This window comes from Sinocyclocheilus anshuiensis, unplaced genomic scaffold (genome assembly GCF_001515605.1).
Source record: "Sinocyclocheilus anshuiensis isolate Anshui unplaced genomic scaffold, SAMN03320099.WGS_v1.1 scaffold371, whole genome shotgun sequence".
NCBI lineage: Eukaryota > Metazoa > Chordata > Actinopteri > Cypriniformes > Cyprinidae > Sinocyclocheilus > Sinocyclocheilus anshuiensis.
The window spans coordinates 219,466-236,919 of record NW_015549597.1 but is presented as its reverse complement, the minus strand read 5'-3'; the positions used below and the strand labels follow the sequence as shown (position 1 = coordinate 236,919).

At 36.4% G+C, this 17,454-nt stretch overlaps 2 protein-coding genes across 2 annotated transcripts in view; one reads left to right on the top strand and one right to left on the bottom strand.

The window, feature by feature from the left end:
* LOC107658409 (glycine-rich cell wall structural protein 1.0-like) overlaps positions 1-10,722 on the top strand; it is a 13,484-nt gene extending 2,762 nt beyond the window's left edge. Inside the window, exons 9-20 of the mRNA XM_016446946.1 lie at positions 4,891-4,950; positions 5,067-5,117; positions 6,343-6,402; positions 6,501-6,554; positions 6,942-7,022; positions 8,068-8,217; positions 9,125-9,157; positions 9,230-9,286; positions 9,368-9,442; positions 10,195-10,245; positions 10,358-10,408; positions 10,504-10,722. Of these exons, the coding sequence (XP_016302432.1) occupies positions 4,891-4,950; positions 5,067-5,117; positions 6,343-6,402; positions 6,501-6,554; positions 6,942-7,022; positions 8,068-8,217; positions 9,125-9,157; positions 9,230-9,286; positions 9,368-9,442; positions 10,195-10,245; positions 10,358-10,408; positions 10,504-10,508 (728 nt within the window). The 3' untranslated portion in view covers positions 10,509-10,722. The remainder of the gene's footprint in view (positions 1-4,890; positions 4,951-5,066; positions 5,118-6,342; positions 6,403-6,500; positions 6,555-6,941; positions 7,023-8,067; positions 8,218-9,124; positions 9,158-9,229; positions 9,287-9,367; positions 9,443-10,194; positions 10,246-10,357; positions 10,409-10,503) is intronic.
* A 1,203-nt stretch (positions 10,723-11,925) lies between these two features.
* Positions 11,926-15,391, bottom strand: LOC107658428 (perforin-1-like). Its single transcript, XM_016446963.1, has 4 exons — positions 14,840-15,391; positions 14,585-14,723; positions 14,238-14,455; positions 11,926-12,796 (listed from the first exon to the last, which is right to left on the bottom strand). The coding sequence occupies exons 1-4, from the start codon at positions 15,349-15,351 to the stop codon at positions 11,926-11,928; spliced, it is 1,740 nt and encodes a 579-aa protein (XP_016302449.1). The 5' UTR covers positions 15,352-15,391.
* Positions 15,392-17,454: the final 2,063 nt, after the last annotated feature.

Here is a 17,454-nt window from a genome sequence, read left to right as displayed (position 1 = left end):
CGTTCCCCCCCCCCCCCTAATATTTTCTTTATTTCAGATTTCTGCAGTATTGGGTGTTTTAGTGATAAGGTGAAAATTTGTCGCCAGGAGCAAGATAAACATTGTTTTCAGTGCTGATATAGGCTAGCAGTATTTAGGTATACTTTGTGCACCAAATTTGTTTTTATTTAAACCTTTGTGGTATTTCATAAGTATTTTTTTTGGAAGTGCTTTATTATTCTGCTATTTTAGGGTCTTTTGATGGGAGGGATTCTAACCCAATCTTTTGATTTATTCAGCAGTTATTGGAACTTCAACAAAACTGACAGAAGTCTTAAAATATGTTAAGTACTGCAGTACTTCTATGTGCCACTGATAGGCGCTGCAGGAGGGCGTGCGCCTTGCCTACAGTTAATTGTTTGCAGAATCATTTCTATACTTTTATCCTTGTTTTATTATGTACTTGCATACACAATCGTTCAAAAGCCACTTAATTGCTTTGGAAAAAGTGACACGGGTCACATGGTTTATTGTTGTGGATGAGCTAGTGAGTTTTAAGAGAATATGCAGATGTCTTGTGCTATCAGTTTCGTGTTGGTGGATGTGGATTGATGGTTGTCTGTTTGCACATCGTATTTGTCATGGGTGCTGTCGTGTTGGAAATGTTATGTGTGTGATCTCTAGTCTAAATGTTTACCTTAAGCAGACATTATTATGACAAGTATTGCTGGATGATTTAAGCGTTTTATCTTTGTTGTAATGAGCATTATGGGTTGAGTAACAGCTTATTCAGATTTTTGTGATATGGCACAGCAGCAGTTGCGTCTGCTGGTCAAAGTGTTAGAGCCAATGTTAAATCAGTGTTGTAATGTGCATGCTCTTACAAAACATGTCGAAAAACGAAAAGGTCATCTAGAGTTGGTGTATCAAAGCTGTGAAACTGACATTAACAATGATTTTGTGGTCTTCAGGATATGGTGTACCAGCTGGCACACCCACAGGGCAAGGCTCAAAACCATCAAAACTGGGTAAACCCTCCAATCTCTGACTCAGTCTTGCATTTCCTTTAGGGATAGGCTATTTCCCATTCACAGATCATCAAAATTCAGATATTCATTCATGCTTTTTCCCTTTTTTAACTGCAGAAACGAGACATACAGACTAAAAAAAAACACAAAAAAAAAACAACCACAACAAATAAAAAATATCTAAACATTCTTAAATCAAGATACATTTACCTGAGAAACAAAATGACATAAAATAAGTAATGTTTTCTGAAAATATGTATCAAAATTAAATATATATAAAAATGTGGTGACTTAATGCTTTAAAAAATATCTGCAAATGGGGTAAGACTAATAAATATTTTTCCTTTAAATTAAGTTTATCTTTCTTATTGGCAGTTTTTGTTGTTGTTTCAAAGCATAAAGTCACTTTATACTGATCAATTTGTCAGAAAACAGTACTTTGCTTCTCAAGTAAATGTATATTGATTTAGGAATGTTTTTGTACAGTATGTGTGTTAAAAAAAGGCAAAAATATTAAGGAATATATTCTTTTTATTTTAATTTGTATGTAAGTATTTATTTTACAGTGTATTTATTGTTGTGTAGCTGTATTAATCTGTGTATTAGTATTTAATTTGTAATCATGTTTTGTTCTCTCAGCTCTTTTTGCTTGTTAACCGTAATATAGGCTGTTTTAGCTTGTTGGATTTTTGTTGATGTTTGAGTAAGTTTGGGCCTCTTTGCTGAAGGTTTAAGAAGTGTTAGAGCACAAAAAAGTCTCAAACTAGTGGATAATCTCTATTATCAGTTTCAGGTCTGAGGTTCAATTCAGTTGTCCAGCCAGCAGGGGGCAAATAGTTTTACTCATGCAAAAAGACTAGAGGAAATGTTGAGGAACATGTAGATGTTTGAATGTAGATTTTATGTAGACATGTAGATTTTGCAGGTCTAAATCATTCATTCATTTATTAGTTGCTCACCAACAAAAGCAGTGTAGTTCCGTAAGACTGTTAGATAAAATTGTGTTTAGATTAGGACCATTTTAGTACCTTTTGAAAGGGTACTGCCCCAGTGACAGCTTTGTAGCTTTTTTTCCCCGATAATGTAGGAAGCAGGATTGTGCAGTTCCATTCAGTACCACTTTTTTTGGTCATGTGGTGGTTGTGTACCTGCTTCTGATGTTGTGTGCCTGCTTCTATGAGCATCTGTTGTGTAATTCTGTCATTTTGCTGTGACTCAATAGAGATATCTTGTTGTGCATTAGATATTTGTTGTGATCTTTATCTCTCACATCAGGAATCACTATCCTGTGCAACTTTGCATAGATGTTTGAGAAGTTAGGATGCATGCTGGCTCAGTACTCGATCGTGGTCAAGTTAACACCCTAATAAGTGTCATTTACAATTATGTTGCTTTTTATCATTCTCACCATTGAAATCTTTGCCTCCAGCTGATGTGTCTGTATTCACAGGTGTTGGGCCTAGAGGTGGCCAGCCCGTGTCACAGGGAGAGAGGGGCAATGGTAAACCGCAGTACCCCCACGTGTGGCTTTCATGCTTTTTAAAGCTTTTCCAATCTGCTCTTCTGGATTTGTAGTTACAATATTTTAGCCATTTACACTGCATGATGAGTGGCACATTGCTCCCTGTTATCTCACTATACAATACATGCCTATCCTGAAATGTGTTGTTTTTTTTTACTTTGCTTTTCTCTCCAGCAGAGTAGCATCTCTTATGCTCTTGCAACAGTAGCAGCTGCTATGTTGATAGGACCTTGGTGAATGTTAACTGGTGTTATGGTGTTTAGGTTACAGTCGCGGAAGGGTCCCAAATGGACAGGGTGCTATAGCCAATGGTAAAACTCATCCCAGATGTATGTGGGACTTCATATTTGAAAGATTAATTGATGTATAATATGATTGACATAGTTGTAGTATATAGTCGAGTGTATATCCGCTTGTCAAGTCGTGACATGAGAAATACTGTTTCTGTGTCCAAGCCTCTACTCGTTTCAGTTGAGAATCTCAACAGCTGTTTTTGAGCACTGTTTATTCATATGACACATTTAAGTTAAACTTTTAAAAACTCATGGCGTACACTACAGTCTCCAAGCTCACAACATCCTGGACACTAATATTTAAGGATTTATAAACAGTGGCCATCTGAGATTTAGTTATGAAGATAAATTATTATTTTGGTAGTATTACAGCACACCGTGAGTGTATATTACCACTATTTGTTGTTAGCTTTTGGCATCTGCTAGAGTGTTTGGACATCGGAAACAGTGACATGAGATGTCAGACTTATCAAGCAGATAGTTAGTATACAGTTGTGTACAGTGTCCTCTAATGGCACAGGCAAGTCTAAATTTTGGGTTTTAATTAATGTGGTCATGAATGACTGTGGTACTAATATAGTAATTGTAGCTGCGGTCAATAGGTTTCCCCTCAGGACCAGGAGTTACCAATGGAATGAGAGCTCAAATTAAGGGTAAACACACTCCAACAGCTGAATTAAAGCCAAGCAGAACATATCAGACTGTATTCAATTCTATTTCAAATTCTTATCTTTGTTGTCTTACACTGCCATTCAGAAGTTTGGGGTTGTTAAGATATTTAAGTCTCTCCCCTATGCTAACCAAGACTTTATTCATTTTATCAAAAATGCAATAAAACATAAATATTGTGGAATACTATTACAATTTCAAACAACTGTTTCATATTTTAATATATATTTTATGATGTTATTTATTCCTGTGATGTCAAAGCTGAATTTTTAGCCATTACTCCAGTCTTCAGTGTCACATGATCCTTCCGGAATCATTCTAATATGCTGATTTGCTGCTCCAATAACATTTATTATTATTATCAATGTTGAAAACAGTTGTGCCACTTAATATTTTTGTAGAAACCATGATATGTTATTTTAGCTTATAATACCTTTATCATTCCCAAACTTTTGGACTGTAGTATAGATGTCTATGAATCAAAACTATCGGTGCAAGATCGTGTACATTGTGTAGGTAACTACTGTTATGATCTGTAGGCTATGGTCCAGCAGCAGATATGATTAATGGACGAGGAATTATAAACAATGGTAAAGTTTTTATCGCCTTTGTAGCATACAAATGATCGGTTCCTATCTGTAAGTAATCAGTAAAAAGTTTCTGTAATTAATATGTTTATATTCTTTGGAAGTAAAGGGAGAGTGGAAGGCAATGCATGCAAAAAGACTGTTTTTAAAGCATAAGCTATAGGTGATGGGAACTATGTTGGATTCTCTGTGTTGAGATAAACCACTGTTGTAATACAATACAGGACCAGTTTTGCCCAACGGACAGGGCACCAAACCATCCAATATGGGTAAACGTCTTCCTATTAAAATGTCACCGGTTTATGGCTGAATGCATGTCACGAGGTGGTGTTTTCTCCAGTCTAAAATCAATACAGTACTCCAACCGTCATCCAATGGAATGAATATATGGCCTTTGACACATTAGAGTGTTAATGATTGTAGACTGGAAAATCCACCCCTCATCATGGACTCATTGCAGCTGCAGGTCTATGAATAAGTGCTTTCCTGTACCACAGCTGTTCAGAAAGGTTTGTGTGTGCAAGTGTGCTGGACTAATGCCTCATCTATTTCTTGGGGCTGTTCTCTTTTCTTTTTATATGCTTCACCTGAGCCTTTATCTTTATATCTGCCTTTGTGCTGATGTGTGCCCAATGCATGCTGCGTTATTTCTCTCCCACAGGCCACATGTATGGACCAGTCACACACACTGTGAATTCGTCTTGCATGATTACTCTGACCCACAGGCCCCTAAACGATCACATTATTCTGTGATGGCCATGATTTTTATTACTAGTGGCCAAAGTTTCATAGTTTGCATATTTTGTTCACAGGATACGGCCTTGGTGCTGCTGGCTATCGTGGAGCTGGTTTTACTAACGGTTATGGAGCAGGTATCTAGAAATTGTGAAATATTGTTTCTCTCTCAAAGGTCCCAGTATCATTAATACAAGCTCTAGAATATTCATATTTTGCTAAAGCTACCAAATTTTTTTTATTGCTGATACAGGTCTAGGGGCAGGTGGATATCCACAGGGAGTTCGAGCAGGAAAGCAGATTGGTAAATAATGTCTATTTTATTCATTATATAGAGGATACGGGGCTAGTTGTCACAAGGGCTGCATATTAGCAACTGTAAGGTTTTGAGTTTAAAGTCTAATTACATAAAGGTGTGTTTTCTACAGCGGTTTGTACACTATTTTTCAAAAGATGGGTCAGTAGGATTTTTTATTTGATAAAAAAATTGTTCAGTAAGGACACATTAAAAATGATTAAAAGTGACAGTCAAGACATTTGTAGCGTTAAAAAAAAATCCATTTCAAATACTGTTCTTTTTAATTTGCTATTCATCAAAAAATCCTGAAAAAATATTTAATGTTTTCTGCATAAATATTATGCATATTAACTTATTTCAACAGTGATAATAAGAAATGTTTCTTGAACAATAAATCAGCATATTATAATGATTTATGAAGGATCATGTGACAGAAGACTAGAGTAATCATGCTGAAAATTCAGCTTTGCTATTACAGGAATAAATTACATTTTAATATATATTAAACTAGAAAACAGCTATTTTAAAATATTTCACAATATCACTGTATTATTGATCAAATAAATGCAGTCTTGGTGAGCATAAGAGACTTATTTAAAAAACACACACATTTTTTTTTTAAAGGTACCAGAACACCTGGTTTAGATACAAATGTTCATTTTTATGATTATTTTTGTGAATTCTGTCCACTTCTCTATAGCTGTTGAGTAAACAGCACATCACATTTGTATTGGGGCAAGTTGTCACATTTGCAGATATAGACCTTCCCTGAAAAAATTGTTACTGGAGTAAAAACTGTGACTACTACTTTAGGCCTTTTCTCCTCTATATAGATATTTAAAATATTGTCCTTTGTTTCTTCTAATGATTTTACTATTCTTGTCTCTGTTGATGCCCAAGTGAAACCTTTTATAATATCATAACATTGTTGCAGTGTGATGCATTAAGCACAAGTGTGGTCAGATCAGCAGCCTGCTGCTTCAGCACAAAGCCAAGAGCTGCTCTAGAGGCAAAGTGCTCCTCTAAGACTTCTACATTTGGGTTCTTGGACAAACATGTGCGTGCCACTTTGTGCAAGAAACACCCAAAATTTCACACTCTTTGTTATGCTCATTTTTTTCCGAATCATCTTGGTTACACAGTGGTTGACTTTGACTGTGAAACACACAGGAAGCACTCCTGTGTTACTTTTACACCTTGTGCAGTGTTGAGTTGAATAATGTCTTCTCAGCAGGCTACAGCAATGGATACGGCAGTGAGGTTTATGGCACAGCAGACGGTTATGGAGCAGGTGAGTCTGGACTGGATAGGTACGATGGAGCACGTCCTAATGTCACACTAACATATAAGCATAATTGTAATTGAGTGACAATTATAATTATGTTACAGGACCTGCCTACCCATCAGTGTTAGCTGATCATTTTGGCCTGAACGGTATAGCTGGTAAGGCTGAAGGTTATGAGTGTAACCAACAGCATTGCATTCACACTAAAGACATTCAAAACACCTGCAGTAATGTCAGCACTTCATCCAGTGTTTCATTCACGCTGTCCTGTGATTATACACAATATTATTTTACTCAAGATTGTAGAAAATAACCTCCTCCAGCCTAATCTGGGTGAAGTGTCTGAACTGCAATAGCTTGACCACTGAGCAATCAGCTGTTGCCTGTGCAATTGCTTTTATGCTAATACTAAGGTAATCTGAGCAAGACTGCAATATGCTCCTAGAACACTACTAATGGAAATGGTAAACCGAGTGTTTTGCATACATTAAATAGAAGCAGCAGCATCTGCATGAAATCACAGAGGTCAATGTCTGCTCTTTCAGGTCTTGGAGCTGGAGGCCTTGGAGGTCCAGGGCTGGTAGTGAACCCCGGCCTGGGTGCTGATGCCAAGTCTAGAAAATATGGTAAATAAAGTCATCTGAAGATGACAGTTAAATAAAAATAAATTTAATTAAACACACTAAATACACAACCGTTCAAGTAGGGTTTGGGGTCAGTATGATTTTCTCATAAAGGCTGCATTTATTTGATCAAAAATACAGCAAATGCATTGTTTTGAAAAATGATTACAATTTAAATGTTTTAAAGTATTTAAAAAATGTCTTGTGAGGACAAAGCTGAATTGATCTTTCAGAAATCATTCTAATATGTTGATTTGCTGCTCAAGAAACATTTCTTATTATCAATGTTGAAAACCTTTGTGCTGCTTTATAATCTTGTTGAAACCTTGATCCTTTTTTTTAGGATTCTTTGATGAATAGAAAGTTCAAACAAACCACATTCATTTCAAATAGAAATGCTTCATATCAATTAAAGCAATAAGCCCCTCGAAGCCGTGGTTTACAGTGAATTTATAACAGCTAAGGGGCGTTGTTGTCGACGCGAAGCGGAGTGCCTAAAACCCCCTTAGCTGTTATAAATTCACTGTAAACCACGGCTTCGAGGGGCTTATTGCTTTTATAAAACGGTTATTCCATATACGTAGTACGGTTTCACAAAATAAAACAGAGCAAATAACGTGTAATGATATTAATAAAAACAGTAGTCTTCCACCAAACAATGTAGTTCCTCAGAATCAGTTGGTGTTGCAACAAAGTGGTTGCCGAGCAACACACAAACGTAAACAAAGGTGTATGTTTGTAGAGTAATTTACAACAGCTTCGTATGCGGCTCAGCCAATCAGAATCAAGGACCGGAACTATCCGTTTTATAAGTAAATGTATTTACTGTCACTTTTGATCAATTTAATGCATTCATTTCTTTTAAAAATCTTACTGACAGATTACAGCATTTTCCTACTTCACCTGTTATTGACAAATGTGGCAAAACTCTTTCCAGCTCATTTGATCATTGTTGAGTCACGCGAATGTCTCTTCTTCTTTGTCTAGATATGTCTTAGTGGCTGTGGTTGCTTGATCCTATAATACCTCTGGCTTCATTTGTCTAAAGGGGCAGGTGGAGTTCTTGGAGCTGCCGGATCCTTGCCTTACGGTGGCCAGCCTGTGGTCTCCGCTGGACTTGGCCCTCAAGGCAAGGCTGGTAGTTATGGTGGAGCTACATATGGAGGAATACCAACCCTTGGGCCAGACACTTCTTTGGGTATGTGCATTGCACATGTTTGTTATTCAAATGCAACATGCAAATCTCAGTTTTCCGGCTATCCTGATGCTTTGCCTGAGGATTTGACTTGAACACGAATTGTTACTCCCCTCGAGTTGAATCAAAGGCTCAGGTCGTTCTTGGTTTTAACAGACATTTATTTGGACACGAGTTTTCAACATGTCTTGTACATGCTAGTCTTGTAGCCCTTTTATGCCCCAACAATGCCGTCAGAACTACGAAAGGAAATACATAAAACTTAAATTAACCCTCTAAAAGTGGTGTTTTACACATAATAATAAACGAAAAATACATACAAAACGAATAAATAAAGTGCACATTCAACACGTAAGAAAATACACTTAATTGGCTAATTATACATTAACACACGGTCACGTAACTTACACATGTTCACATACGGCAAAGCAATTAACACGATAAAACACATACCTCATTGGCCTCTCTAACTCAAGAGGAATAAACTTGGAGGGTTACAGTTTCTTCTTCTCGTGTGGCTCTTCTACTTGTAGTGCACCGGTAAAACTATCCTGATAGCAACAATTAAATAATTCCCAAACGGAACAAAAAAATAGGTTCCCCTCTTTTTCTATGGTTTTAGCTGAATAATATGAAATGAATTGACATGTATTAACAAAAATATATTACTTATTTATTCTAATGATTATTCTGAACATTTTAACTATTTATTGACCTTTTAACTGTAAAGTGCATATTATGAACTGAAATATAGAGAGTTGCCTCTGACGGCAGCTACACGAATGTCCCCTGTGAGAAAAAGAACGAAGATTTAAACAAGAGAATAAAGCGTATTAATAAACCAAACATGATTATAAAGATCAGATAACTATTATGAGAAAGAAAGTAAAGATGGTCTGTCTCCTATCAGGTGGTACAGGTGGAGCAATGGAGCCATTAGCAGGTAATATTGTGGAGTTTTTGGGAAATATATTTCAAGTCATTTTTTTCCGATAACAAAATGTTACTGCCATAGGCGGAGCTGTAGGCCAGATTCCTTACAGTGCACCAGTCATTGCAGCTGGGCTTGATGGTAAGTTGGTAAGAACAAGAGAAATCGAGAACATCGTGGACTGTCTGATTGTGACACAGGTGTAAATGTGTTTACCTGCAGTTGATGCTGGTTATCCTTTTGGTGCTGAGCAACTCAGTCTGGGTGCTGATGCTACAAAGACAGCCGCCAAATATGGTGAGAATATAAGTTTTGTTTTATCCATATACATCTAATACATATCTATTACATACACTTCCATAAAAAGTTTGGGGTTAATAAGATGTTTTTTTTTTGTTCCTTGAAAGAAAGTAATACTTTTATTCAACAAGGATACATTAAATTGATCAAAAGACATTTATAATGTTATAAAAGATTTCTATTCTATTTCTCTTTCAAATAAATGCTGGTCCTTTAAACATCCCGTTTATCAAAGAGTCCTGGAAATGTTTTATCACAGTTTCCACAATAATATTAAGAAGCAAAACTGTTTTCAACATTGATAGTAATAAGAATGCAACTTGAGTGTCAAATCAGCATATTAGAATGATTTCTGAAGGATCATGTGACACTGAAAACTGCTGAAAATTCAGCTTTGCCATCACAGGAATAAATAGCATTTTAAAACAGCTGTTTTAAATTACAATATTACTTCACAATATTAAGCTGTATTTTTGATCAAGTAAATGCAGTCTGGGTGAGCATAAGAGACTTCTCTCAAAAACAGTAGTGTATGCATTAAATATCTAAAATCGACTGATTAAATAATTAAATCATCTTTAATATTGACTGATAACTGATACTGATGTATCATGCATGCAAAATGACCACCGGTCTGTGTTCTCACCTTCATCATTTCTTCACTAACATGCTAAAACCTAGCAGACATCTCTGACTAAATACATAAATGCTGTTGACTAATAACCAGTGTGGTGACTGGTCATTTCCAGGCACAGGCTATGCAGCTGCACTAAGTACTGGTGGTCAGAGGCCCTATGGTGGTGAGTAAATCAATGACATGAGTTAGACAAACTAGCAAGTTTCTAACCTAATGACATCTGTTAAGGTCTAATGTGTGGTTAGTTTCACTATGTTCGTTTTTTTTCTCCACAGGACAGAAGGATGGAAGCAAGCTTAGTGGCATTTATGGGAATGGCTACAAAGGTAGATGATATATTAGAAGATCTGTATTCTTAACTCAGCATATTGTGTCTTTTACCTTTCTCATCCATCTCTTCTCATCTTCCTTTTCTGTCTAGGCTGATTTCCAAGGCCATGCTGTTAAACTCGTCAGTGTGTTTTTTAGCCCTTTTATGCCTAGTGTTCCTCACCGTTGTGCAGTTTTGTGACATGTTTTTGTCTGCCTTATTGGTTTAGTGTTAGTTTTGTGCCCATGTGTGTGGGCATGTGTGTTTTGTGTGTAGGTGTGGTTTTGATGTTCATTGTTCTGTTTGTGGATGTTCCCCCAGTCTGTTCATTTGTCTTGTCCAGTGGAGTGTTTCATGTCCCTTGTGTGTCTCTGTATCTAACTAAAACATGCTAAGCACTTCATTGGCTGTTATTTTAATTCTTATGAAACACTAAATATTCCACCTCCTAATCTGACTCCTTAGTGTTTGTTTGACAACTATATGATCAATGAGGATTTCAGGAAAACAAACTGCCCAGTCCTGCTTAAGGGCACAGTGATGGCAATTACGGGGTTTGATCCTGCACTATTAGCATCAGACCAAGCTAAAAGATGGTTTTGAATTCTGTTTTGAGGTCATGTTTTATCAAATTAAATATTACATAATGTCTTAAAGCGAACGCTAACAAAATGACATAACGGTCATAATCTTGTGAGCTCTCATATGGTTAAACGTACTGCTCTCAATTCTCATCCGTCTACAGGAAAACCACATAACAAGCATCCTGTGCCACACTCATGAGAGAGGAAACGAGTCAAAGCCATTGTTAAAGGGATAGTTAACCCAAAAATAAAGATTCTGTCATCATTTACTCATTTACCTCGTGTCATTCCAAACCTGAAAAAGGTCAACTTTCTTTCTCAAAATGTCTCAGTGTTTTTTTAAGGTCTATACAAGTCAGTGGTGTCTAGTGTTGTTTTGGACCCCATTTACTTAAAGTTGAACAGTTCAAACATTCTTCAAAATATCTTCTTTTGTGTTCCTCAGAAGAAAGAAAGGCATACAGGTTCGTAACGACATGAAGGTGAGAAAATAGTGACAGAATTGTTATTATGCCATTTTTGAACTATCCAGATGGGTCAGAAAAAGAAACACAAATACAACTCCAAGCAGACAATTTATAGTCTTTAATGACACGTAACATTACGTTTTTAGTTCTAGATTATTTTTACACATACTGTCATAGTGACTTGAAATTACTTCAAATTACTTGTAAAGAAATTATGCTACTTACAATAAACAAAAATAATTTTAAATAATACAAAGTGTAGACTGAAAGAGCATAACACAGTACAATGTATATGATGCCAGTGCAAGCATAGAAATCCTGCAATAAAAACAGCAGATAATAAATACGTATTGCGCATTGTCTCTACAGTTGAGAAATATTAAAGGATTATATTAAATATGTTTTTCTAATAGTGATTAATACAAGCAAGTTTCAAGTTATATTTTGCATAGTCGCACAAACAGATCCAAAGCCAAAATTGACTACAGAATAGTTTTAGCACTGTAATTTGTCTTTTGATATACATAAAGTCTGTCCAGAAGTACTCCCTTGCTCATCAATATTTCTGCCGGCACAGGTCGTGCATTTCGCGATGTGTATACCTTCTCCAGTTGAAGGTTCATGGGAGAACCGACATACTTTGCACAATAGGGGCCAGACAAACTTGGAGCGCATGTCACTTCTGTTTTGTAGAACAGCAGACCGTGATTTAAATTGCAGAAATTGCCATTATGATCTGCTTTTATGGGTACTTCACAGGTTCCCAGCAAATCGTCGTCCCATTTACTGTCTTCATCCCACACCTCCAGTTTTATCTTGTCATTCTCCGCCAGGACAACATCACCCAGATCAAAGGTTCTCCCCCAGTGGGGTGAGTTGTTATTCGTGATCATATCAGTGCGTCCAACCTGAATGTTATGTTTGTCGAACACTTTAACGTACCCATCGGTCGCTGTGGTCTGGTCACCCCACAGGTCTTGAGCCCTCACGATTGTGACCTTTACCCGAGAAAGTCCACGCTTAGATGGGCAGCAGTCTGGTGTGATCCCAGGATTGTTGCGACAAGTGCAGACACACGGGTTGTTTGGGTTGGTTTTGACGCCATCTTTACAAGAGTCGGTGCAGTTCCTCCAGAGGGACTTTTCCAGGATGTAGTCATGGATGGCTTGGCGCAAGTGCTTGCGCACTGGATCTTTGGTGGGGATCAGCTCATGCAGGGACTCCAGAGAGTAAGAAATCACGTCTGGGTTTTGTGGTAGGGACTCGAGCCATTCTTTGTAAGCTGATGGGTCTTTTCCTCCTGAGAAAAGGAGCTCAGGCTCTGTAGTGTGACCTCCGGTAATCTCGGTCAGCCTTTGAATAAAAAACCACTTGATTAGGGATACACTGATATTGAAACATGAAATTATTTTCATAAAGGCAATTTCTTTCTCAGTGTTTTTGTCGTGTTTTCCAGTACAAATATCTAAATATTATTACATGAAGATACATTTACTTTTAGTTCAGTTCAGTTTATTTATTTATAAAGCACCATTAAAACAACAGAGCATTGACCAAAGTGCTGTCCAATAATGAAGATAATTCCTCAAAAAGAAAACAACAACGTCAAAACACAGATAAAACACTTTTTTTTTTTTTTTGATCCCAGGATTGTTGCGACAAGTGCAGACACACGGGTTGTTTGGGTTGGTTTTGACGCCATCTTTACAAGAGTCGGTGCAGTTCCTCCAGAGGGACTTTTCCAGGATGTAGTCATGGATGGCTTGGCGCAAGTGCTTGCGCACTGGATCTTTGGTGGGGATCAGCTCATGCGGGGACTCAAGAGAGTAAGAAATCACGTCTGGGTTTGGTGGTAGGGGCTCGAGCCATTCTTTGTAAGCTGATGGGTCTTTTCCTCCTGAGAAAAGGAGCTCAGGCTCTGTAGTGTGACCTCCGGTAATCTCGGTCAGCCTTTGAATAAAAAACCACTTGATTAGGGATACACTGATATTGAAACATGAAATTATTTTCATAAAGGCAATTTCTTTCTCAGTGTTTTTGTCGTGTTTTCCAGTACAAATATCTAAATATTATTACATGAAGATACATTTACTTTTAGTTCAGTTCAGTTTATTTATTTATAAAGCACCATTAAAACAACAGAGCATTGACCAAAGTGCTGTCCAATAATGAAGATAATTCCTCAAAAAGAAAACAACAACGTCAAAACACAGATAAAACACTTTTTTTTTTTTTTTTTGAGAAAAAATTGTTTTTTTTAGCCGATGGGGTAAGGAAAAATGTTTTCCTTTTGATTACGTTTATTTTTCTTACCCCATTGATATTTTTTCTTGTTTTAAGAAAACATTTTTAAAAATCTCAGAAAACAATTGTGCTTCTTGAGAATGTCTGCTGATTTTAGAATGTTTCGATATTTATACTGGAAAACAAGGCAACACTACCAAATAAGAAATTATTAACACTTTTTACAATGTGGCTGATAACAGATAAATGACTGAGATAAAAATTCTGTACATTTTTTGTCTAAATAAAATACAAAATATTAAAAATAAATAGACAAATGAAAATTATTAATGTTAAATTTATTTTGGCACCACAACATTATAACTTACAGTATATAAAAAAGGATATAAAATCGTAGATCTGCTAAAGATTACATTTCATTCTTTTGTTATTTATTCATGTTTTTAAAGATTTACTTTAAGTGAGCATTAGATGATGGCCGAGCTAACGTCCAGGACAGTAAATGTATGACAAGCTAGAAATGACAATACACGTCATAATTTAAACCCACCTGTCATTAAAGCGACTGGAGAAGCTGCTTTTGCTCTCTGTTTTGTCCTTGTCTTCATTACAGTGCTTACTTTCTGCTTTCATATCTACTTTGCCAAGGATGCTGGCACTTGCCTCCATGCCCAAGCATGTCTTCACTTCATCTGCACTTAACCCCTGCAGAGCGATCTCACACTGTCTGATACTGGTCACAGAGTGTACGCTTCCTCCAAGGGTTACCTGGCAAAACAAAAAAGTAACACCGACACACTTCTGATTAATGACTTGACTTGCGGTGTATTGTGTTGTTGAAGCATTTTGGACCTTTGTAATCCATACATGTGGAGTTAATTTCTAAGCCAGAATTACCTTAGTGATGTAATGGGTTCCATAGGTGTTAATGAACTTGTAAAAACGCTTTTTGAAATCAAGATTGTATGTCTTGGGAAGCTCCTTCACAGAGCGCTTGAACTCGGGATGGAGAACAGGCTTGTTGGAGACCCTGTAGCTGAAATGTTAGAAGAGATAGGAGAAGGATATGACTCTTTGCTTTTACTTTATCATGAATAAAAAGTATTCAGTATTCAAGAAAGGCATGAATCAATGGAAGCTGGTATGTCGCACCTGTAAAATGAACAAGAAATACTTTGGCTGGCAAAATTGTACTTGTCTCCTTTGGTCTTCCCCATTGAGTACTCTGCAAGCTTCGAGTTAGTTCCAGCCAAAACGAATGAGCCTTTATTTTGGCGAATATCTAAGTCCAAATTTGCACCCCAGTTGTTCTCAATGGAGGAAGTGCTGGAGCTGACCAGTTCTTCACTGGACTGGTACAGGGAACTTGATATCTGAATGCTGCACTTTTTGCTGGATCTCCAGTCTACCACAGATGTGGGAAGCTTTTGATTTGCTCCTTCCATGTAGGGGTTCCTGCAAAGAGTGCATGATTTATCCTTTCGCCTCCAGACCTCTGTGTTAATGACAAAGGCTCCCATGCGCTGCATCTTGGTCACATCGTATCCTTCTCCGGCCAGGTTGGACCCGGGGGCGAAGTTTGCTTCTGCACATTCATTCGGTTTACCTTTAGTGCATGACTGCACGATGGGCAGAAAGAGGTAAAAAACAAGCCCGGCCCACATTCCTGTAAAATGGATTGAGATAAGGTGTATGGATGCTCTTCTTTCCTATGAAAAAAACATGACAATTATGTGTGTGCGAGTGTTTATATTTTATTGATGTATTTATTTATTTTTATTGAAACTTGAAATAACAGTACAAAATTGCACAGTCAACGGTGAGTAAAAAATTACTAAATTACAAAAATTACAGTCTCACAAAATTACTTTCACACGCAAAATTCTAAATTATTATAAATAACAGTCATAACAGGATGGATGTCTTGCTCTGCAAGTTTTTAATAACAGTCTGTTGCGCATGAACATGATGGAAAAAGGTTATTATATTGTATTGTAGTTAGGATTATGACAATTTAGTGGATCTTTGGCTACAGGGATCATAAGGAATATTTAAAAAGTTTTTTTTTATATTACAAACAACATATTACAACAAGGCTCCAAAACCTTCATAATGTAATAAATAAAAAAAAATATTGACATAATAGTTAATTTTCATTACCAAATAGACTTGTAATGTTTAAATGACTTCTGAAGTACTTCTGACATACTTAACCCATTTAATCCCACTGGTCACAATAGTGACCGTAAAAAAGGGTTTCATTTATAAACCTCTAAAAACTTTACTGACTTACTAATGTTTTAGTGCACTTCCTGCAAATATAAGTTACAATATTGATGTTGTAATACTGCTAGCACTAAAATAAAAATTTTGATAAGTATTACAAAAAAATTAACAATTTTGAAAAACGTTGATGGTTGTATTTTTTTGTCTTTTATCTCAGTATTCCTATCAATATTGTATAAGGGTTTTTTATGCATAATAGTGACACTAGAATGTGATCAAACTGTTTAAAATAGCTGGGCTAAGATATGTAACGATTTTTATTACTGCAGAAATATGTTAATTCAGTACACACATTATCCCACCGGTCACAATTGTGACCGACCATAAAACACCATTTTTCACACACTTTTCCAAAAAAATTCAAAAAATAATTATTATTTCAAAGGGTTATTTTCATGCCTGGGAAAAATTGGGGATTAAACAGGTTAATGCCTTACTTTTAAACTCTAGTCTCCAAAATGTAACTAATTTTGAAATATTAACAGGACTGTCATAATAGGATGTATGCCTTGTGCTGCAGGTTTTTTAATAACAGTGTGTTGTGCATGAACATGATGGAAAAAGCGTTATTATATTGTATAGTAGTTAGGTTTATGACAATTAAGTGGATCTTGCCTACAGGGATCATGAGGAATATTATTAAAAAAGAACAAATTTTAGTTGCTTATTTCTTTTGCATTACATCACAGACATAAACTTAAGCAGCAAGAAAAAAAGCACTATTTTCTTTAAAAGGTGATGTAAAATTCTCTTCTTACCTTGAACTACTCTGTTTTGTCCAGCAGATATTGGTGAGTGATGTGTGAAAGGGGCTATATGTAGGAAATAAATGCTAGCTTGTGGGTGGGCTTTACCGTTATTTGCTACCAATAAAAAATACACTCATCCGTTGTGGGCTGAGTGGGGGTACGCTTTTCAGTTTAGAGGAATTGAATGTGGTCTCGAATAGCCACTTCAGCACTGAGTATGCTCTGTGGTGAAACGGGGTCTACGACAAGTCAATGGAACATGTGAAAATTAATTTACACGTTGACCTGTGCATTGTTAAAACATGCAGATGTAGAACCAGACCGTAGGACTAAACTTGTCAAATCAGAACTTGACTAAAATGTTAAATGTGCCTCAGTGCTGCTGTTAGTCACATAGTTCCTCTTGTGGTGTTAAACCTCCTACACCCTTTTCACAGTTCGCCAACCTAACAATCAAAAATGACATGAATCACTTAAAAAAAATCACTTAAACTGCTGTTTTCATAATTGCTTTATTAACCACAAAAATCTGCATGCAAGTAAGTGAGAGAGAATATAGCAAACACCCACAGATCATATCAAAGATCTGAATAGCAAAAAGAAAATAAAAAGCTAATTTAGCATCAATAATAAAATGTTAAAGGGATAGTTCACCCAAAAATTAAAACTCTGTCATTAATTACTCACCTTCATGTTGTTCCAAACCCGTAAGACATTCTTTCATCCTCAGAA

Bases quoted from the DNA above. Each gene is read 5' to 3' on its own strand.
- LOC107658428 (XM_016446963.1), bottom strand. From the start codon at position 15,351: ATGTGGGCCGGGCTTGTTTTTTACCTCTTTCTGCCCATCGTGCAGTCA. The intron at 14,724-14,839 runs GTGCGACATACC...CTAACATTTCAG, and splicing joins ATTTCTTGTTCATTTTACAG to CTACAGGGTCTCCAACAAGC. The intron at 14,456-14,584 runs GTAATTCTGGCT...TTGTTTTGCCAG, and splicing joins GAACCCATTACATCACTAAG to GTAACCCTTGGAGGAAGCGT.